Here is a 21923-nt window from a genome sequence, read left to right on the forward strand (position 1 = left end):
CCACAGAGAATTCTATCTATTTACCCAAAAATCATTATATGCGAATGTAAATACTAAGCACACACCATGACGTTGTGTGTTTTTTTGTTTACATATAGATATATACATATATTTTTAAAAAGCCAAACACACAAATAGGAAAATCTTTGAACTGTGTTGTTGAGGGTGGTGGTCAAAAATAGAGTGTAGCAAAGATTCAGATACTTTTGAGCACTACCTGGGGCGCAACTAAGTGACACCTATTTCGGTATTTTAGTTGTGCCTTGTGTTCATTATTAACTGAAAGCTGACAGTTGGACATGTAATTGTGTTTAATTGAAAATGAAAAGCCTCACATAGAATCATACTCATATTCAGAATGCACACCTGAAATCCTAAACACACACGTACGTTTGGTCGATTTGAATGTCAGACTGGCGCAAGTTTTCAGCTTTTCAGCATCGCTCGTCGTCTGGCGGAAATTTCAACGTGTTCGGGATGTCAACATTTCCCCTACACTTTCCCCCGCCCGATCACCATTTTCCGACCATGCAAATGTGGAAAATGCAACAAGTACCAGCCAGCCAACAAAATGGCGGAAACGTGTTGCTGTCTGACTGGCGTCGACTGGAAAATCAAAGCTCCATCGCCTGCATCCATGAATTATGGAATGCATATTTAAACGCAACTTTAAACTTTTTTATTGCCCCGAGAAGGAGGAGCGATCCGAGTTGGGGAGGCATCCTAATTGTGCAAAACTTTCGCACACGCTTCATATCCTGGCAGCCGGTCCACTTCCTCGTCCACATCCACGTCCACGTCCCACGTCGCTGTTCATTGACTTTGGCAGCGTACAAGGATGCAGGACACACAGTGTGACTTTGTTTTTAATACACTCGACTCGACTCCAGCTGCATCGATCGGCGGGACAAACAAGGCTCGTCGCCTGTCTGGTCCTGCCGCAGTTCATTACTCCGCAGGACGACAATCCTGGCGCATCTTTTACACAATCAGAAATATTGAGATACTCCATCTTTGATTGCTCTACTATAGAAACGCGCAACTTTCTTCGTACATTTTGTACCAGAACTCGTAAATTTTTTTAAAATTTTCAATATTCATATACGATTTTTTAAACCAAAAACTAAAGTAAAGTAAAGTACTGAAATTTTGTTGACTGCATCCTTTGCCGGCACGCTGTTGTCTTGTGGCTCCTTGCTTTTTTGTTAGCCGCTGTCGCTGCTTTACGTTGCCATGCTGGCCATGACAAAGATTATCAATAACAAGTCCGAGGCAGATACCCACATGCGTAATCCTTGCAACGGATATTGGCTACGCCACTAGATGGCTTCGCTCCTTTCGCCACAGCCCATCGAATGTCCTGCGTGTCCTGCCTGTTGGCCATACATATCAATTGCGTCCTCAAGCTTTTGTTGGTTCACAGCAAGCATCGCGTTTTATTCCGCTTAAATATTCAGGATCTTAATGTGAAATGTGAAAATCTTGTAATTATCTTTAAATAACTTAGGAAAAGCTGGAAACTATTGTTTTTCATTATTTCAAACGTTTATTGATCTGTATTGAAGTCGTTTCCAGTTTGAGTAAAATCGATTTGTCCTATATTTTTCTGTTTTTCCCTGAGCAGCCAAAACCAATAGCAGCATCAGCGCACAAATGAAATTTTTTTTTTTTTTAGTTGGCTGTTTTGGAAAACTCAACATTTCCGCCCATCCTCCTCCGTTCGCAACTCGTATTCGCATCATAATTTGCAATGTGTTTTCTGGCAGGAAGTTGCCGCTGAAAATATGCTGAGAAAATGGCTGGGTGGTTTGGGCGGGTATGTGAAAAGGTGTCCGAGCTTGTCATATCCTGTTGGCAGAGGATCAGGTGCAAGCATTTTCCACACCGGAAGTGTGAAATATTTTGACCTCCCCCAGCGCCAAGCTCACCTGAATTTACCTTCATCTTCATGTGGCATGGAATTTTTGCGCTGGAGCGTATTTTATTGGCATTTGGTACAAAATTTTTGGCCAGCAAGGAATTCTTTCGGAAATTTTCATATTAAATTTTTCCACTTTTCCCAACGGCCACGATTTCGCGGGAAATCTCTCAATTAGGAGCTGAAAATCGCCACGATTTCGCGTTGCTCGCCGTGCGTATAATTGATTTAGCCAAATTGTTAACCACCTGAAAACGGACAAATTGCGCGAGCCTCTTTTGCAAAACCCGGCCCTGGAAAATCAGGACCAAATGGAGCTGTAAGTCCGCCGGGGAAGCTTTTAATTTCACGCATGCAGTGCATAAATTTAGCATTTTCCATTTGCATTTACATTTGGCATGGGGCATGATTATGCGACACTTGTCAATGGATTTGCATCGCACAGCAGTTGTCCACTTAGCGGTATTGGCCATTCTGCAGTTTTCCCACTTCGATTTGATGGGAGGGGGGATAATCGAGGAAAAATCCCGCTCACATTCTAAAATTTGCACTGCGGTTGGGAAATGGAAAATTAAAGGGAATTCAAGGGAAAACCAAGCCAATTTTATTATATGCCTTTTTATTTATGAGAGCATTGTTTACAGGTGAGAAATCTATTTCGCATTGGAAAAAGCACAATCATTTGCATTTTAGAGGAATTTTAGAAACTAACTATACAGACTTTCTTGTATCGAATATTTTTCTAAGATGGAGGAAAAATTGGAAATTAATTGAAGAGAGCATGAAGCACAGGGAAACCTATACATTTAAAACTGCTATTTGGATAACTTGCATACACGAGGATCCCATTTATGAAATTAATTATAAATTAATTTGGTATTGTTCTGATACAAAGTATCCGCATGCAATGTAGTAGGGCAATTGTATCTGAACATGCCGAACATTCCACGCCTGTCAACGCATCTTCACTCAGCGGCTTCTTCAGCGGCGCATTCTAGAGCCAAAAGTGCAAATTCTAAAGGTGCAGCCAAATTCTAGATGCTAGCCAAAAGTTGCTGCTAATTAAATTGACTTCGTTGGTCTCCCTATCCTTTATGGCCTCTCGGTTTTGATTGCTGGCTGGTGCCGCGGTGTTTGTTCAAAATGTGGGTCAATTATGCGATTCGTCGCGTCACAGACAAAACCACACGATGGGTTGGCTGGGGGCGGTGGTGGTGTGGCAAAAACATCCATCAGTGGCCATTGAAATGTGCGGGAGGATGGGCACAATTCGCACAGCAGGTTGTCTTATGTAATTATTTGTCAAATTCACACTGAGCAGCGACAGTGTGGGGCCATACCCACATCCGCTAACGAGCCGCATACACACGGTGACCGCAAAGCCATCCAAAACCACCCACCCAAATCACCCAAACCAGACCCTCCTCATCATACTCGTAGCCGCGGGCAATCAATCAACAGCTGGCTCATTATGACAATCGAAGTATTCTATAGATATAGATGGAATTGATCGAAAGCGGAGCATAAAGGCATAAATAAATATGATGTAGCCATTATAGTATATATGTATGATTGGACTGGAACTGGCAAATTGCTTAGTCAACCGGTCCGGGGATCAGAACTTCCGGCGTGTCCGGCAATCGGAAATAATTATCTAAAATTTGTGACAAATGCGGGTGCAGATAAGATTAAAGTCGCCAGGCGTGTGGAATTTTCCGCACTAGCCGAAAAGTATGCAGCAGTTCAGGGGTTAAACGAACTATGAAAAACTTTTAGATATACCCCAATTACTTCCATAAAAGACATAAATCTGGAATGCACTTTGCTCCCAACATAATTCACTTCACATCCGACTATTTAGTTTTGTACAAACGTTTATTTTGGTTGATTAATATTACACTCTTTATTGATAAATTATGTGTTAATATAAATAATGTGTTTCTTTTTTTATTTTTTAATTTACCGCTCTCTTTCGTTAAAAACAAATTGGCAAAATGTATGCATTTATTTAACATAAATATCAGTAATATAAATTAACATCAAAGTAGAGGCTAATTGTGCATTTAGTATACATTAAATCAAGTCCAGGCAAATGCGTTGAGCGGGAAGACCATTGATCAGACACACACACTCACTCACGTAACTCTAAATACTATATGTATAAATGAAAGTTTATTTTTTTTTGTCGGCTTCCCACATTCCCCGATTGTTCAGATATTGGCCATAGGCGGGGCCTTCCTGGGGTTTTTCTTCCCCGCCCAGATAACAGCTATCTGGTACTGGTTATAGTGACTGTGTTTGGGGCGCTAAAGGCTTTAAATCGTCTAGATTTATTTACAATTAATTTTATTTGATTTGTCATACGTTTCTCAGGGCGAATTTCGCTTGCAAAGTTCTAATTTGTGCTGTTTAATATAATGCATACGCTTTTTAGGGCCATTTATGGACTACTACTTGCGAAAATCAAATTTTCTTTCTTTTAATTAACTTTTTTTAAATTAGTCGAAATCATTTTTAAAATGTTAATTCTTGTATGTCATAAACGCAAAAGTGTTTCGCATGAGTTGTACTTAATCTAAATTCTAAAACAAGTTAGTCATTAAAAATGCTACGAAACAATAACTCAGAACAGAAAAATTTAAACATGTTATCGAGAGCAATATTGAAATTGTTGTGACAATAAGAACTTTAATCAATTTTGAGCAATATTACATCCAATATTTCAAGTTTTTGAAGTTCTTACACATTTATTTTACCGTGTACGCACAATATCATACTTATATGCTTATGTGTATATCTTTCTATCCGTGATCTGCCCCCCCAGAGACCCCTTGCCCCGCCCCCACCCCGTGTAGAGCCCCCTTGCTGTCGTTGTTTTTGTGGCTGCTGCTCCCCCACATAAAGCTGACAATAAAAACAAAACTACGCTCACTCATTCACACACTCATGCCGTCACACTCGCAACCCAGAGACGCACTCACACTTGCACTCACATCACACACACACTCACACACTATCTGCTGTAACTAAAGACCCAACAAAGCGAATATGAATATTTTGCACAGAATTTTGCGCTTTGTTCTCTTCTTCTCTTCTCGTTTTTTTTGTTTTTGTTGGAGTTCTTCTTCGCTTTTTTGTTTTGGGTGGGTTCAAAGTTCTTAGAGCAGAGCGCACTTGTGCCTCTTGGGTCCTCGAACGACAGGACATAGCACGGATCGTATGGCCTCGTCGAAGACCGTCTTCAGACCCTTTTGGGTCAGGGCCGAGCACTCCAGATACTTGACCGCAGCTATTTCCTTGGCCATCGCCAGTCCCTGGGGATAGGTGATCGGTGTCAGCTTCTTGTCCTTCAGCTTCTCGATCGTCTGCTTATCGTCGCGCAGATCCAGCTTGGTGCCGACGAGGATTATTGGCACACTTGGGCAGTGATGACGCACCTCGGGAAACCATTTGGCCCGCACGTTCTCAAACGATGCCGGATTCACCAGTGAGAAACAGATGAGAAAGACATCCGTTTGCGGATAGGATAGCGGCCTCAGGCGATCGTAGTCCTCCTGGCCAGCCGTATCCCAGAGGCCCAGATTGATGGGCTTGGCATCCACCATCACATTCGCCGAGTAGTTGTCGAACACAGTGGGTATGTACTCGCCCGGGAAGGCGTTGGTCGTATAGCTGATCAGCAGGCAGGTCTTTCCCACCGCTCCGTCGCCCACAACCACACACTTGATGGCCTGCATGATGATGCTGTACTGGTGGTACTACTGGGCAATCGATGGATTCAGCAGCTCGATGGGTTGGTTGTGCTGGGTGCAGAGGGTTTTTCAGTGGATCAGCTGGTTTCGTGCTCGATTTCCAGTGGCTCAACTGGTTTTCTTTGTGGCAGCTTAACTTTATAATTACTTCGGGGTAATCATTCAACTCAGTAGGTCAGGCAGTTTTTGAATGTTTCGATATTTGTACTTTTCTTTTAGTTCAACGCACAAATTTTAGTCATACAATTTAGTTTTGCCTTGTATCGCAGCTCAGCTAGTTTTTCTAATTGTATAGCTTTTGCTTTTCGCGTTGGCGTTTTGCTTTTATTGTTTCTTTTTTTTTTGGCGATTATACAATAATTTGCTCACGCACTAATACAAATTCTGCCCACACACACACACACTCACAAACATTCGCGTACAGAGAGAGATGCGAATTTGAAGTGGAGTTTGACTTATCGCGAAAGTTGTTAAATCAATATTCTTAATTAAAAGCAGAACCGTGACGGCGTTCTTCCTGTTCGCTCGGTATATTATTTATGAATTAATTGGGCCCGCATATGTGGGATTTGCTGATTTGCTGTGGCAGAAACGGAAAAAACACGCCCAAACGCTGTGAAATCTTCGCGGCGATTGAAGAAAATTTCTGCCTCCGCTGGCAGTTGTTGTACTTGTTTTTTTACTGTAGTTTTCGCTCTCTCAACTTGTTTGTACGGCTGTCTCGCTCGCTCGCGTGCGTCAGTCGCTTAAATGAAGCGCTTTGCGCATACGCTCTCCCACACAAAGAGCGAGCGAGCGAATGTGAGCGAGAGCGACACAAGCACAGTGCAGTCCCGTAAAATTAGTCACAGTGAGTCATTCGCTCGGTGACGTTAGTCGTGGCAATCCATAGAGAGCAGAGCGAGACAGAGATAGCGAGGTAGAGAGAAATAGTGAGTCTCTTTACTTGACCTTGCTTTGGTCGTTTTTGTAGAGTTTTCTATATTCGTTCGACGGTTTTCCACGAATTTCCCGACCGTTGCTTGTTGTTTTGAGCCAATTTCCACGCGACTAGAGACTATCAGAGATGTGCGGTACCTAACTCAGGTACACATAGCTTGTAGCTTATCTCGGTACAATACCAGTGCCACACCAAAAATAAGCACAACGTTGATATTGCGATATAAATATTAATTGAACAATATTTTTTTATTGATGAATCAATTATGTGACCTAAATATGTGTCACCGTCTTTTTATGAATATACTTAAATGGCAGTATAAATGTTTTAAAATTAGCAACTGTTACAGATACATGGGTGCAGATTCTAGAAGTGCCTTTAATTTTACTTAATTTGGGCCATATTAATCAATTTACGACCGTTACATCCCATCTAATTCTTAAGCGAATTATTAAATTTTTCATGACCAGCGATATTTGCTGCCGTTGACTGTTTTAATGGACCACAAAATTGCGTGTGTCGGCAAAAACCAAAGCCCAAGAAATAACAAACAAATAACACTGGCAAACAGTGCAAAATATCGACAGTAAAAACCGAAAAGCAAAAACAGAACACAAACCGAATCCACCGAATCCGCCGCATCCGCATTCAGCCAAAAGTGATAGCCGAAATATTTCGTGTTTGTGTTTTGGCTTCCGCCCCAAAAACCAGACACCCCCTCCCCCCCCATGCCACGCCCATTTTCGCATTGATTTTAAAATGGAAATGTTTAAAGTGCCGTCGGCGAATATTTTCGCATATAAGTTAATTTCTCGCACTGCTGATGGTGCTGCTGTAATTGGATAATTAAATAGGCGCCACAAAATTTGTTCTCCAGCAATCCGAACAACAAGCACGAATATATGAATTTCAATAATATGCATTTTCAAAAAGTTTTTAATGGAATTTACTGTAAAAAATCCGCAACAATTAAATCGCCAATGAAGTCCGCTCAAGTGGAATAAATGTTTCTGTTTCCGGTTGTGCGTGGGTGAATCATTCGATTTCGTATTCGATTTCAAGTGGGCGGGTGGGCGTCGCAAGGTTATCAGCGGGTCAGGGCGGGAAACAATAACAACACTTTTTCGAATTAATTTTCAAATTACAGCGTTATTTAATAGATTAACCAATCGAAAGCTATTGGCTAAAACAATGGTGTTAAATTAAGTTGAAAAGCGATAAGAGCGCAACAAATAATGCAGTTATCAAATTACCGTTCAGCAAAGTTATTTACTTAAACAATAACATTTTGAAACCCAAATGAGCCCTAAAGCTCCCAGAAAAAAAAACGCATTTGGTTGCAGTGTACCTATACTTTTCATTCCTACCGTATCCATCATTTTAGTTTTGAAGAGGCGGGTTTTCCCAGAGAAATTGGGAAGTTTAGGTGCTTGCCCGACACCTGGTACTTTTAATCCCTGGACTTCGCATCCTGCTGGCTGCACACATCTTCTGCTGCCGCTTCTTCCTATGCGTCTTGGCATTTCCACGACGGATTCTATGCTTACTGGACCGATCATCAGAGCGCGTCCTTCGCACTATGACTTGCTGAGGCGACAGGACATTGACGTTTAACCTCATTGCCGACTCGATGGATTGTCCGAATTGGGCCATCAGATAGGGGACTTCCTCGAACAAGGACTGCTCCTGGTCACTAAGTGCGTGCCAAGCGTTGCGGGCTTCCCTCACCAGTGTGACAGCTGGTATATTTCTACAATCGCAGGCTAGGCGGTATTCCCGCAGAAAGTTGTACGGGGCACATTGGCTGATGAACACTGGCGACGTGGAGCCCATGCTATAGCTGTACTCCATCGGAATGCTAGGGAATGGAGGCGAATTTTAGTCGACACGGGCTAGATGATCAGGAAACTCAATAATTTTGGAAAATTCGCGGCGCTGGAAAATATGTCTTATCAAATATTCAACATCAGACGTGCTCACATTTACAAATCGGTGTAATATCTAAGGGTTTCCAAATAAAAGCGTTTTTGACATATACGAAAACAAATTTCTGGTTACTTTTTTTTTGAAATCGCTTAGGTATATGTGCATTTTTCATTACCAGAAGTAAACTAACTGCGCTGCATAGTAAACAATTCCAATTGAAATGCCGCAATGAACCGCTTTGCATTAATCGAGTAATCCTTGGCATATTCAGGACTTTATCCGCATATCCTTATTACGACGTGTCCATTGCGGAGTGGAAAACTGTGCAAATAATTAAAGCCAAAGTGCGATACGTATGACAGCACGAGTGCAACAATTATTTGATTACTGTCGCCGGGACTGCCAGTTCCCAGTTCAGTTCCCTTTGCCACGTAATTGGCGGAGTGATATATGCACATATATATACATTTATATGAATATATATCCCACCCCCTGGTAATCGATCCAGGAATTTCATGGGAACAGCTTGCTGGCCATTATGCAGCGAGTTATTCATAATTGTTGTTGCTGCACAAGTGGCAGGAAAATGCATAACAAACTGAAAAATATTCAAGCCATTTTTATTGCCACACCAGACGAACCGCACACCAGATATACAGATATACATATATATATATATATTTATATATATATGGCGATAATGAATGAATGTGCGCTAAAGAACCGCAGCCTGAACCGAAAAGAGCGAAATAAAGCAAATAGTGCAACTTCAACTGCAACAGGGCTACAATAACAATAAATTTAACACTTTAACGGTTGTGCTTTATATAATATCCCCAAATTGAAATAAATGGTAACATTATAAACAAAACATATTATTTATGTTTAATAAGTAAGTAGTATAAGCTGACTTTTAGGACCCCTGTTTTTTAGGTGTGCTAATCTCAAGCTGTGAAATATTTGCTACTGTGTACTCAAATAACTAACGGAGTTAAATCAAGAGACTATATTTTGCAGAATATTTACAATAATTTTTATTTATTTATTGTTTGATTTATTTTTCTGTTTACTTTATGGGCAGCATTATTAAAATGTACATCTTTGTTCTGCAATGAATCAATTTAGCCATTCACTTTTATAAGTAAAAAAATAATTCACATTTGGAATACTCACAGAATCCCACTCCGGATACATACTTTATCCACTTTATGTGATCGCTGACGCGAATGTGTACCGAAGGATAACCACTGCTGCAGTTTTCCGGCATGAGCCATATGATGCCAATGAAGGTTGGACTTGGCCCCATTGTGACCACCGCACCACCAATGTCGCCCTCACAAACTCCCTTAAAACCCTCGCCGGAGGTGCACATCTCATACCATTTCAATGGGGTATAGTATTTGGCGCATTCCGTGTTCGTCATGACTTCCACTTCTATGCAACGCATCCATTCGGGCAGCTTAGCATGTCGTTTTTCAGTTCCGTAGCCACAGACCACGGTCATATTTCCCACGTATCGATCGAATCTTGCATCATAAGCTGGAACGCGAACACGACCCATTCGACGATCAAACTTTTGGTAGGGACACTTAACCAGGGCAATTACATGGTCCTTGTCATAATGAAAGCGGAAGTTTTCCCTGTAGATCCTTATGATGTCAAAGCCCCTATACGATCTTCTTGATGCGAGGTGGACTTCAATGTAGCTATATTTTAAAACAGTCTTGACTGTAAGGATCCATTGATTCGAAATGATGGTGCCGGCTCCGTAGTTCAGGGATGAAGTTTGACTTTTGAAGAAGACGATTCCAACTAGGTATATGATTGTAAAGGTCTTGGCCCTATAGCCCCCGGCGATCCTGGGACTCAATTTATTTTTTTCACCGACCGAAACAGTTAGTGATAAGACTAACAATGTCACAACGAGCTTCATTGCCAAACAGTAACAATCTGTTACTTTACTACGATTGCTTTGAATAATATTTGTGGTGTGTCGAATCAATTTCATTATTCTTGTTAGTTGTTACAGGGTATACTCGATTCATTGGACAGTGTGTAACAGGTAGAGGGTATCATGTCCGACTGTATACATGTATTCTTGAGCTGGATTATTTGCTGAGGCATTCTGGGCATGCCTATCTGTCCGTCCGTCTGTCCGTATGTCTGTTCGTTCATCTGAAAGTCTGTCCGGTGATCTCGAAAACTAAAAAAGCTAGAAAATCAAAATTCAACAAGCCAGTTCTATGACACCTGTCCACGCCCACTGTAATGTCCAAAAATCGAAAATACTTTTAAAGTATTTTTTATATTTTTTCAATTTATTTTTTGAGTTGCCAATTTCCATCGATGTGTTAAATAACTTTGAAATGTCTGCCTCGCACTGACACTATCTGAGTAACGGGTATCTGATAGTCGAGCAACTCGACCATAGCGTTCTCTCTTATACTGCTCCAGTTGTGGCCTGCATAATTATACCATCTATCCGCTTTCTGAAATGAATAAATTTAGACATTCACTTTCCATAGATGCATTATAATTCACATTTGGGATACTCACAAAATCCTACTCCGGATACGTACTTTATCCACTTTATGTGATCGCTGACGCGAATGTGTACCGAAGGATATGCAATGCTGCAGTTTGAGGGCATGAGCCATATGACGCCAATGAAGGTGGGATTTGGCCCCATTGTGACCACCGCACCACCCATGTCGCCCTCACAAACTCCTTTGAAGCCCTCGCCGGAGGTGCACATCTCATACCATTTCAATGGGGTATAGTATTTGGCGCATTCCGTGTTCGTCATGACTTCCACTTCTATGCAACGCATCCATGTGGGCAGCCTAACCTTTCGTTTCTCAGTTCCCCAGCCACACACCATGGTCATATTTCCCACGTATCGATCGAATCTTGAATCATAAGCTGGAACGCGAACACGACTCACTCGACGATCAAACTTTTGGTAGGGACACTTAATCAGGGCAATAATGTGATCTTTATCATAGTGAAAGTAAAAGTTTTCCCTGTATATCCTTAAAATGTCGTAGCCCCAAAAGGCTCTTTTCGATCCGAAGTGGGCCTCAATGTACTTAAATACCAGCACATCCTTGACTGTGAGTATCCATTGATTCGAAATTATGGTGCCGGCTCCGAATTTGAGTGAGGATAACGGACTCTTGGCGTAGACGATTCCAACTAGGTAGATGATTGTATAGGCCTTGGCCCGATATCCGCCGGTGATCCTGGGGCTTATTTTATTTTTTTCACAGACCGAAACAGTTAGTGATAAGACTAACAATGCCACAACTAGCTTCATCGCCAAACAGTATTACAGTGGTACTCCATTATCATAGTTTTGAAAAATATTATTGGTGTGTCGAATCAATTTTATGTTGGTGCGACTAATTTGCTTAATTTAATTTCGCTTTCATTGTTGTAGCTTTCCATTTTATAGTATACATTTTCTATAGTAAAACTAGGTAATTATTGCTATTTATTTCGGTATGATCAACACGTATATTCCCGTGAAATTTGTACACTCAAAATTTTAAAGCGTGAATTTCTTGGCTTTTTAATTGTTTAAATACTTTTCCGATTTCCCCGCTGCACTTTATCCATTGCAAATTTAATTTATTTAATGAGCATCGCAATAAAACGCATTTACTGTCAAGTGATAAAATGGTATTGCAGCTCGAAGCCCGATGTTTTCCTTTTTCCCCCCCACCCCGCTCCTTGGCATATTTTTCATTTATATGTGGTCCACATGTCAGTAGCATTTTCCACCCATTTCCACAGCCTGTTGACAGCAGCAGCAATTATTAACTTTTGTGCGGCTGCTGCCATGGCGCCGTGTGTTTGTTATTAATTTCTTGTTATTTATGCAAATAGTTGGCACTTAATACGCCTGTAAATATATTTAAATATTTGTATCCATTTTTTTTTTGTTTGTTTGTCGCTCACTCACTTCTGTAAATTGTTTTGTGCATTACGATAAATTAACAGCAAACAAAAAGCAACAATGCGCCGGGTGGTGACACGTTCTCCGCTTATCGACAATTTTGAGTACTTTTTCGGAATTTAAAACTTTTCAGCAGCATGTACAAAGTATGAATTTCAAACCATGGAGCTTCCAAAACTTAGACTCCTTCGACTCTGGTCTCTAGTCCGAGTTCCATAAACTCGGCAGAGTTATCGCCAGCAGACGTGAAGTCATCTCGGGGCAACATATCGATGCACTGAGAGAAATAACGAACAGAATATTGAAAAAGCCAGTTATGTAGTTTGTTTGGTTTTGAGTTAAAGGGATAAGCTTTTCTTTATGTTAGGCTTAAATATTATAAAATAAATTTAAATTATTATAAAATATTCTATTTCCTTTTTTTTTGCTTTTCTCAGCGTATTCATATGGATTCTATGCTTTTCGGAAAGGATTCTATTCGCTCCGACCGGGGTCACGTCTGCGGGTCCTTGTTGGCCTGTTCTACCATGTCCTGGCCCGACTTCGTCCTGTTTGACTGCTTATGAATAAAGTTGTTTGCTGGCTTGTCAATGCACACATGGCATCATCATCATTCCTCTAACATTTCGGTCATTCCCCCTTCCCCCTTGGTTGGCCCCCCTTTCAATTGGGGTTATTTGTCGCTCTATCTGCTTCAGATCGGTGGGTGTGAGAGCCCCTTTGTTGACTTTTCGGCTTTCAATGGGCCACGACGTCTATTCATTTTTTTGTGCTACGCTATTGGGGCTGCCATCAACACCATCCCTCTGGCCCCCCGAGCAATTTGAAATGAAAAGTTGTCTGCCATATAAACATATGTAGAGATGGAAAAAGAAAACGCAAGATGATACGAGCAGTAGGCAGTAAATAGCAACAGGCGTGCCGACGAAATGTGTCCTTTGACATTTGATCGCTCGCCACCGATAATCCTGACAGCATCGCATCGTTGGCTCTTCAACAACTCCGGCAGTTTAATGGCTTTCTGCATTATTTATGGCACGTCGAGGCCCCATCAAAACGCTTTAATACGAAATGCTGGGTAAAAAGTATCGGGGAGCGAAATCCTCGAACAAGGAGGCTGCGGAATGTAGTCCACAGAGTCGTTGACTTTAAGCCGTAGACAATGCGGGGCATTAGGCATCCCGAGCCTGGGCGGATGCAGCAAAAGTAATTAAGCACTTTGCTGCAGAGTCCATCAACTTAGGTGAGAAGAGGGTCGTTCAATTCAACAGTTGAAATATATCTAAACTAATGTCAAATCTATTTTCAAAGACACCTTAAAGTGGAGACTCCTTTAAACTGATTTGAAAGCCTAATTGAAATGCATTTCATTTTTTGTGTGGTATTATACCTCATGTAGAGCATTAAATATGCGACTTGTGCAACAACTGTTTGTGTGTTTTCACCACACTCAATTACAAAGTTCAGCTCACATGGAGGCTCCACGTTGGCATCCTGAAGTTTAGCCGGCGACGACTTTTACTAACTCACTTGCCACGAGGCGTCTTAATTTACTTTTGCGCTCGGGCGTCTGGAAAATAAAAGTGCAAACGGTGGCAGCCTTTGTCCTGGGCCTAAAACGGCTGGCAGGACTCGAAAGGGGGAACGGGAAGGGAACGGCTTGTGAAAAGTGGGGACTACGGCAATTTCCTGCACATTTTCTAGCGGTTGAACTTGGGCTTGCTGACTTGCTGCGCAGTGCAGTTAATTATAATTAAGCCGAGTTAACTAACCACTTGCAGGCACTTGAGAATCTCTATTGCCACACTCACTAGTCCACAGGATTAAGCAGCACAGACTCCTTTAATATGTCAGCTACCCTTATTGTTGTCTTAATTAAAGTTGCGTTCATTAATATGCCGGCAGCGGCGAAAAGTAGGCCACCAAAACTGTTGCATATTCAAACGTTTATTCGATATGACTTCACCCGGAATGGTTGTTGCTATTGTTGTGGGATATTCACAATGACGAACAGTAGACTTCAAGGAAGCTGTTAGGCCATGCACTGTGGAAAATCATAAACATTTTTCTCATAATTGTAGAATGTGTAGAATCACTGTGAGTAGCATGATCATATAATATCATCAAACACTCATCAAATTCTTATCTACTTATCGTCTGGAATTCAAATGTTTGTGAGTCAAATGAAGAGTGAGTCTCTGGATTCATATCAAACTTATCTGCTTGCCACATCTGATGGTTTTGTTCACGGTGCATTCGCCATGGGCGTTGTTCCTTCATTTGCAAGGACAATGCGACACAAAAATAGAAAGCGTTGAATGAGTGAATGAATGCCTGAATGGGTGAGTGAATGGATGGAAAACCAGACAGAAGACTGGCAGGCAGGAATGCCATTATAATAAATAAAGAGTCTTTCACTCATAACTGGCGCACAATGCAGCCAAAGCCATGAATATCCCAAGCTCCTTGCTACTCCTTTACTGCTTCCTCCGCTTGATTTATGCCAAACAATGCGAAAACACTTTTAATAAAACTGATGGGAAAAGCCGTAGATACCGATCAATGAATATTTACCAACTTCTCGCAGCTGCCGGCAATTGAATGCAGTTCTATGTCATTTTCTAAACACACAAATGATTATCGAATGCGATATTCTACTAAATAAATAAATAATTAGAAGTAGCTACTACAAAAATCGATATTATGTTTTATGCTTGTGGATTTTTAATGTACTGATACTAAATTAACTAAATTAACCTTTTATTTTTTATTTAATACTATTCTGTTTTTTCTACGTCTATCAGCAGACTCCTTCCTTTATTAGATTCAAGTTGAAGCGCCAAAAGCTTTCACAATTAACACCAACTGGCGCACCCATAAATCCGCAATAAATTCTTTGGGGGTGGGGATTGCATAAAAATCACATTAACAATTTGCTAGTACACGAGTATTTTATTTTTATGGCTGCATGTTTTATTTTTATTTCATGCACGTCTTTTGTACATTTTAATGCCCGTTGCCACTCACACTACCACACGCACACTATGCAAAGGAGCCACACACGCACACATTGAACACACATGTTGCCACAATGGGTGTGGTGGTGTGGGTGTGGGTGGGTGCGAGTGCGAGTGAGTGAGTGGGGCGGAGTGTCAGACAAGGACGCACTGCACTGTTGGCATCGAAAGCGCAATAAAAACGCTTAATTTTTCACTTTTACACGAGTGAGAGCAAAGTTTCTTTGTTGTTGCCGCTTCGGCACCTCTTCTCCATTTTTTATCCTATTGCATCCTTTTTCAAAGGAAGGATAATGGGTGTGTAAATGGGTGTGTGTCCTTGTGTAAGCCATTTGAAAGTTATTTCATTTAATAACAAGCGCGAAACATGTTTCCAGTGAAAGCAAAAGGACATCAATATAAAAAGGATATTTAGAAGGAAATTAATAAAGTATAATTTAACAGAAGCATCTTCTAATTGGAAAAGTGTGAACAGCTACTTCTATTAATAAACCAAACATTTCCATAGTATTAAGAACATATAATGTTTATATAAAAGGAAATTCTGAAAGCAGATTAAAGTATTAACCGGTGAAGAAGTTTTTTTCAATTAAAAAGCATTTTTGCATTTTAATTGGCTGGCATTAAGTTAAAAATTCCCAAAAATCAACACGACGGCGTAAAACCCATACACAGATAAATAAATGAAACAAAAACACGCCCATTGATACTTTTAAGCCCAGTGGCAAACAAAAGCGAATCTGATTTTTATTTATTGCTCAATGCGTTTTTCTCTTATTTTGCAGATTTTCCAAGGGTAGCGTACAATCTGCAACCGCTCACAGATTTGGGGATTCGTTAAAAGTGAAAAAAATCAGCCGGCAGAGTTTGAGGGGAAAACAATCCGACTGCAAATGCAATAAGCCGTCAACAAAAGCCCCGTCTTAGCCACAGACAAAAAAGGGAAAAGGCCAGCATCAAAAACGGGGACAACAGCAGGGTTTTCGCCAGGATTGCGCTCTTGTTCTTTGAACACAGGTGCGACGCGGCTGCGCCCGTGCCCGTGTCCTTGGCAGGATCTGTGACGTTGCCAGTAGCCACCATGAAGCTGTCCAAACTGTCCAACCAGACCAACTCGCAGGATCCGCAGGCGGTCAACTCGCGCATCTTTGTGGGCAATCTGAATACCTTCCAGTGCTCCAAAACGGACGTGGAGCGCATGTTTCAGATCTATGGCCGCCTCGCGGGTAAGTCCTTGTCATCCAGCAACCAGCCTCATTCCCTCTAAATCTGAATTCCCGAACATCCTGCAGGCATATCCATGCATAAGGGCTATGCCTTTGTGCAGTTCACCAATCCATTCGATGCCCGGAATGCCTGCCACGGCGAGGATGGCAAGACGGTCCTCAGCCAGACATTAGGTAAGGAATTATGTCTTTCAATGTCCTGGTATCTTTATATGCCCAACATGTCCTGGGGAATACTCCATATATATTTTATTTTATTAATTTGACTGTTAAGCAAATTAAACTTTAAAGTGGAGAAACTTGAAGAACTTTGGAATTATTTAAAACATTAATCGAACCAATCCTTAAAAAGTTATATGTAGTCAAAGATAGCCTCTTTGATGTTTGCCAACTGCAGTCTTCTCACTTCCTTCACCTCAATAACGGGTATATGATAGTCTAGACAGTGTTTGCCTTTAAAGTGCATAAATGTTGTCTTAAATCTGTGCAATTGCTGCGTCCCTTGAAATCGCCGCTAACGAAGGCTGCTGCTTTGCATAGACATTTTAGACCTTAACCCTCGTCCTCGCCTTGGCCAAAGTTGCATGTTCGCCGGATACCGCCAGTTATGTGGCTCTGAAAGGAGTTTGGGGCATTCGTCAGGTTAATGGCCGCCGGCAGCGGAAGCGTTGCACTAAAATCGAACAAACGCGCGAAAAAAGCCACAAAGGCGCCGGAAGGGCAAAGGAAGAAGGTGCGGATGGCATGGCTTGTCCTGGCTTATGGCTTACATACACACATAGTAGGCAATGGTAATGAAGGAACCGCCGACGATCCTGGCATGTGTAGTGGCCATATCTCCAGGCACCCTCCGCACTAATGTCTGAGTATTTCGACGGGCGGAAGTCGCTGCCGGCCGCAAAAACTTAAAGTGCGGCCGACATAAATCTTGGCACGATACTTTTAATGAAATTTCAATGTTGTGCCAGACAGTCGACTGTCTTTTGTATCTGCCTCCTTCCCTGACTATCCGACTATCTGGCAGTCTAGTCGTTCGGCGTTTAATGAAATAATTCAACGCCAGTTGCAGCTGCCATGTTGACGGTTCTGTGAATCTCTTTTTCTGTTTTTTTACTCTTTTATTTACTATTTTTTTTTTTGCATTTCTCCAGTGCGTGTCTCGTGTGGAGAACAAGTTAATGCACTTAGTGCTCTTTGTCGGTTGATGATGATGCTTCTGCTCCTGGCGGCAACGCGGCGGATGCTTCATATTCATACGCCCCGTTCGCCGCGCAAACAAAGCGAATTTTCCAGAGACTCCCATGGAAAATACTCTGCCGCTTATGCAAATGCGAATCGCAAAATGTGGAATGCTAATTCCACTGATTAGGAAAAGAAGAACCGACAACGAAGTGGCCGGCATAATATTTCATTGCTACGCGCCATTGACTTTGAAGCGCTGGAAAACGCGGCCAGGCCAACTAAAGCGATTTACACTGGGCTACCAGTGGGGATGGTTGCCTGGAACTTGTGCAAATCCTTCTTACGCTTTTATCCTTAATCTTAATTATAGCCTGCCAGCCCAACAGTCGGACAGTGAGGCAGTAAAAGGAAAAAACAAAAATAACAAAAAAAGCCAAGAAGGAAATGGAGCAGCTGAAAAAAGAAAGAAGAAAATTCTTCCAGTATTTTTCTTTTTGTAAGCCAAGCCCACCAATTTGTAGATAGCTCTGGGTTCCTCTGAATTTTGCCCCTGCTCCCATTTTCCAACGGATTGGAGGCGCAGCCGTCCCACTTCAAACTTTGTCATGAATTATGATGAACGAGCGTGGGCTGCGAAATCCTGGTTCTTTCCGAAAAGCTATCCGTAACCACCCCTTTTCATAAAAAAATCAAATGCGGTTAGGGTGTATAGAGCCATTTGAATACACTTAGAAAATTTAAAATACCGCCTATATAAATCTAGAAATACCTAACGATTATAATGATTCCGATTATAATAATCCCGCAGAACTATAATAATTTTTCGAACTACGTGAAAATCACTTTAAAAGCCCATGTAATATAGTACGGAATTTGTATTTTAAAGAGCAATTCTTCTTCGACCATATATTGTACTTTTGTTTGCATCATTGCTTTTTGCATAAACAATAACTGACAATGTACTTTCTGGCTTTGGCGCACTTTTATTAAGATTAATGATTGGGGTGCAGCCAGATTGAATTAACCGAGAACTGCAGCTGGTCAATGGAAATGCACGGAGAATGAAAAAACAAAACATTTTTAATCACTCACATTTTGTCTATTCATTTGCATAATGAAAGGAGTAGGGTTATAAAGGGACTCTCTTTTATGTTTCCAAACAATGACTTCAAAGCACACTGAGTTTTTGTATACTATATATTTTTGGGCTATAATACAGATTGCCTCTTGTCATTAAGAATTTCCCATTTCAAATTTCCCATTTCCAGATGTCAACATGGTGGCCGAACCGAAAGCGCATCAGATCGGAAGGAAAAGGCAGAATGTGAGCAAGACCGGAAACGATTGGTGAGTTCTAGCCTCATTTCAATTTAATCTAAAAGTTAATTTTGCTCAATTTAACGCCGCCATGTGGCATTCACTTGGTCTCTATTTACATATCATTTAACGGGTGGGTTTTTTCTTTCGAGTGCCCGCCCCACAAATAAATAAATAAATAAGAAACCATTCATCAGGCGATGGGGTCGCCCTTTGTTTCAACTGCCCGACCGGCATAAAATATTTGGCTGTCAACGGCTAGCCGGGCTTTTTGCGCCCAACCGGAACCAGGACACTTCAGGCCAAGTTCTCGTCTCCATTTCCCTCCTCACTTTCTCTGCTCTTGGTCAGTTGGTGTTCGAGTTCGCTGCGTCAACGTAGCCGTACTAGTATATACGAGTATTTATGTGTGGGTATCCTGCGGATCCTGTGAGTGACAGTTGCAATGTATGCCATAATGTCCTGGCGCTGACATGTGCACTTGTTTGTCTTTGTCGTTGGCGCGGCCTTAATGATGACTGAGCGACATTCACAATTTATTTGGGCCTTGAGCTTCCAGACCTTCCAGCACTCGTGTGGAAATATTTAATTTAAGCTTAATGTCGCCGAAACGAAATGCCGAATGCGTTGGCGCTTTGGCTTTAAAAAGACCAACGACGCGGGACGACGACGTGAGAGGGTGGAGAGCTTGGAACGGGAAACCCAACTGACATCGACTTGATTGTAATTAAAACGCAAACATGTCACGGCCCCCCTACCGCTCTATTGAAAACCCATAGCTATGTCCAGGTGCTCTTGTGTTTGTCATTAAACGGCTGCTCACCTGGTTGCCATCCTCTGACCGCACACAAACTGACCGAAAAAGCCACAATTGTTGCACTCCACCACCCAGCCCACAGTCCCCACTCATTTGACCACAATTGGTTGGCTTCGTCAGGAAGAGGGAGGGGGAGGGGTGCGGTTCATTTTCGTCCTGGTTCGGCATTTGTATCAATCACTGGCAACATGACCCAACGGGAGACCCCGGCACACAAACACAATTGCCAAATGACAATTCAAACGGCGGCAATGGCAGCCTAAACAAATATTGACGGACTGATGGGCGGGTTGAGCAAGTGACTGACTGACATTGAGGTTGGGCAACAGTTGGCAGGTTCTTCATTTGCAGTTAATGAGGCGGAATTTACATTTATCGTTGGGCTTGGCAAATTAGGAAATTTGATTTTAAGGTACAATTACTGTTACTCTAAGGAATCACAATTTAGTTTTTTAACCTTTTTGATACTATTTGTTAAGCAGGGTATTGACAATTCGTTGTTCCCCTAAAACACACAACTTCCATTACTGAATAGCATACTTTTGGGGGTAGACGCTGCTGACACTTCAATTAGCGAACAAATATTGGTTGAGCAGATTACGACTGCTAAATGGACACTAGTTTACTTAATGCACTGATAAAAAATGAGTGATACCCATATAAGCACCAATATTTTGATAGCTGGTGTTTATTAAACAATGCTTTACTTTTCTCTCCGTGCAGGGACTACTTCTACGACAGCTACTGCTCCTCGGCGCTGCTGCGCGGTGGCGGGGGTGCAGGCGGGGGCGGTTCGAATGGAGTGCGGGCCAAGAAGCGAAAGCGTCTGATGACCAACGGCGGCGGTCTCGCAGTGGCTGTGCAACAGCAACAACAGCAGCATCATCACAGTGCGGCCGCGGTGGCCGCTGCTGCGGCAGCCGCCGTCCATCAGCAACAGCAGCAGGTGCAGCAGCAGCAACAGCAACACCATCAGCAGCAACAGCAGCAGCACCAGCAGCAGGTTGCTGCCGTTGCGATGGCGGCCATGGCCAATTTGTTGCCGCAGCAGCAGTTGCTGCTGCATCAGCAGAATCTGCTATCGAATGCGGCGGTGGCCACAACGGTAACGGCGGCCCCGGGTTCCATTCACTGGTCGCAATACAAACAGGAGCAGCAGCACCACCCACATGCGCACCACCCGCACCACCAGCAACCGTTCGGATTCCAGCTGAAGAGCAGCGTGGCTGTCCAGGCGACGACATCGCCGCAAAATGCAAAGTCTGCAATAATTGCTAATCAAACGGCGCTCGGCGAGCCATATCCGGTTGGAGCCGCCGCCTTTGCCGCCCATCAGCAGCAACATCAGCATCAGCAGCAGCAGCAGCAGCAGCAGCAGCAGCAGCAGCAGCAGCACCAGCACCAGCACCAGCACCAGCACCAGCACCAGCAGCATCAGCAACATCAGCAACCGTTGCTGCAGCCGTTGACTCTGGCATTGTCCCCACAGCAACCGCAGCCTCATCAGGCGGCAACGCCACTACAATTGCACAGCCAATTGATGCAGCAACATCAACAGCAGCAGCAGCAGCAACAACAGCAGCAGCACAACCAACAGCAGCAACATGCTCAGGAGCAATTAAGTTTGCATCAGCAATGGGGACCATTCAAAGTCTACAGTGAGTATTGACTTCAGTTTGCTCAGAAGGATGCTGGCCAATTGAGGGATAAAGCTGGAAAAGTATATTTTAATGATTGTCTGTGGTTTCATCTTGGGAGTTACCAAAAGAGCAGTAAGCTTTTACAAGTTAGTAAAATAGCGGTTAGATTTTCCCTCCTTGACTGAAAAGGTATCTTAAAGATAATTACGATAAATACGAAGCACTAATAG

General features: G+C 42.4%; 5 protein-coding genes across 5 annotated transcripts in view; 1 reads left to right on the forward strand and 4 right to left on the reverse strand.

Moving 5' to 3' along the window:
- LOC117139045 (homeotic protein female sterile) overlaps positions 1-21923 on the forward strand; it is a 31009-nt gene that overhangs the window by 5176 nt on the left and 3910 nt on the right. Inside the window, exons 2-5 of the mRNA XM_033301148.1 lie at positions 16297-16737; positions 16804-16911; positions 19188-19266; positions 20777-21711. Of these exons, the coding sequence (XP_033157039.1) occupies positions 16593-16737; positions 16804-16911; positions 19188-19266; positions 20777-21711 (1267 nt within the window). The 5' untranslated portion in view covers positions 16297-16592. The remainder of the gene's footprint in view (positions 1-16296; positions 16738-16803; positions 16912-19187; positions 19267-20776; positions 21712-21923) is intronic.
- Positions 5017-6312, reverse strand: LOC117139055 (ras-related protein Rac2). The gene has a single exon (XM_033301165.1). The coding sequence runs from the start codon at positions 5653-5655 to the stop codon at positions 5077-5079; it is 579 nt and encodes a 192-aa protein (XP_033157056.1). The 5' UTR covers positions 5656-6312; the 3' UTR covers positions 5017-5076.
- On the reverse strand, positions 7938-8610 carry LOC117139058. Its single transcript, XM_033301168.1, has one exon. The coding sequence runs from the start codon at positions 8459-8461 to the stop codon at positions 8033-8035; it is 429 nt and encodes a 142-aa protein (XP_033157059.1). The 5' UTR covers positions 8462-8610; the 3' UTR covers positions 7938-8032.
- On the reverse strand, positions 9590-10490 carry LOC117139050 (serine protease 1). Its single transcript, XM_033301154.1, has 2 exons — positions 9710-10490; positions 9590-9642 (listed from the first exon to the last, which is right to left on the reverse strand). Coding segments are annotated over exons 1-2 (762 nt in total). The 5' UTR covers positions 10470-10490; the 3' UTR covers positions 9590-9640.
- On the reverse strand, positions 10874-11852 carry LOC117139052 (serine protease 1). Its single transcript, XM_033301156.1, has 2 exons — positions 11093-11852; positions 10874-11025 (listed from the first exon to the last, which is right to left on the reverse strand). Coding segments are annotated over exons 1-2 (762 nt in total). The 3' UTR covers positions 10874-11023.

This window comes from Drosophila mauritiana, chromosome 3L (assembly GCF_004382145.1).
Source record: "Drosophila mauritiana strain mau12 chromosome 3L, ASM438214v1, whole genome shotgun sequence".
NCBI lineage: Eukaryota > Metazoa > Arthropoda > Insecta > Diptera > Drosophilidae > Drosophila > Drosophila mauritiana.

Excerpts from the sequence above, each read along its gene's own strand:
- LOC117139050 (XM_033301154.1), bottom strand. The coding sequence starts at position 10,469 with ATGAAGCTCGTTGTGACATTGTTAGTCTTATCACTAACTGTTTCGGTC.
- LOC117139055 (XM_033301165.1), bottom strand. The coding sequence starts at position 5,655 with ATGCAGGCCATCAAGTGTGTGGTTGTGGGCGACGGAGCGGTGGGAAAG.
- LOC117139052 (XM_033301156.1), bottom strand. The coding sequence starts at position 11,852 with ATGAAGCTAGTTGTGGCATTGTTAGTCTTATCACTAACTGTTTCGGTC.
- LOC117139058 (XM_033301168.1), bottom strand. The coding sequence starts at position 8,461 with ATGGAGTACAGCTATAGCATGGGCTCCACGTCGCCAGTGTTCATCAGC.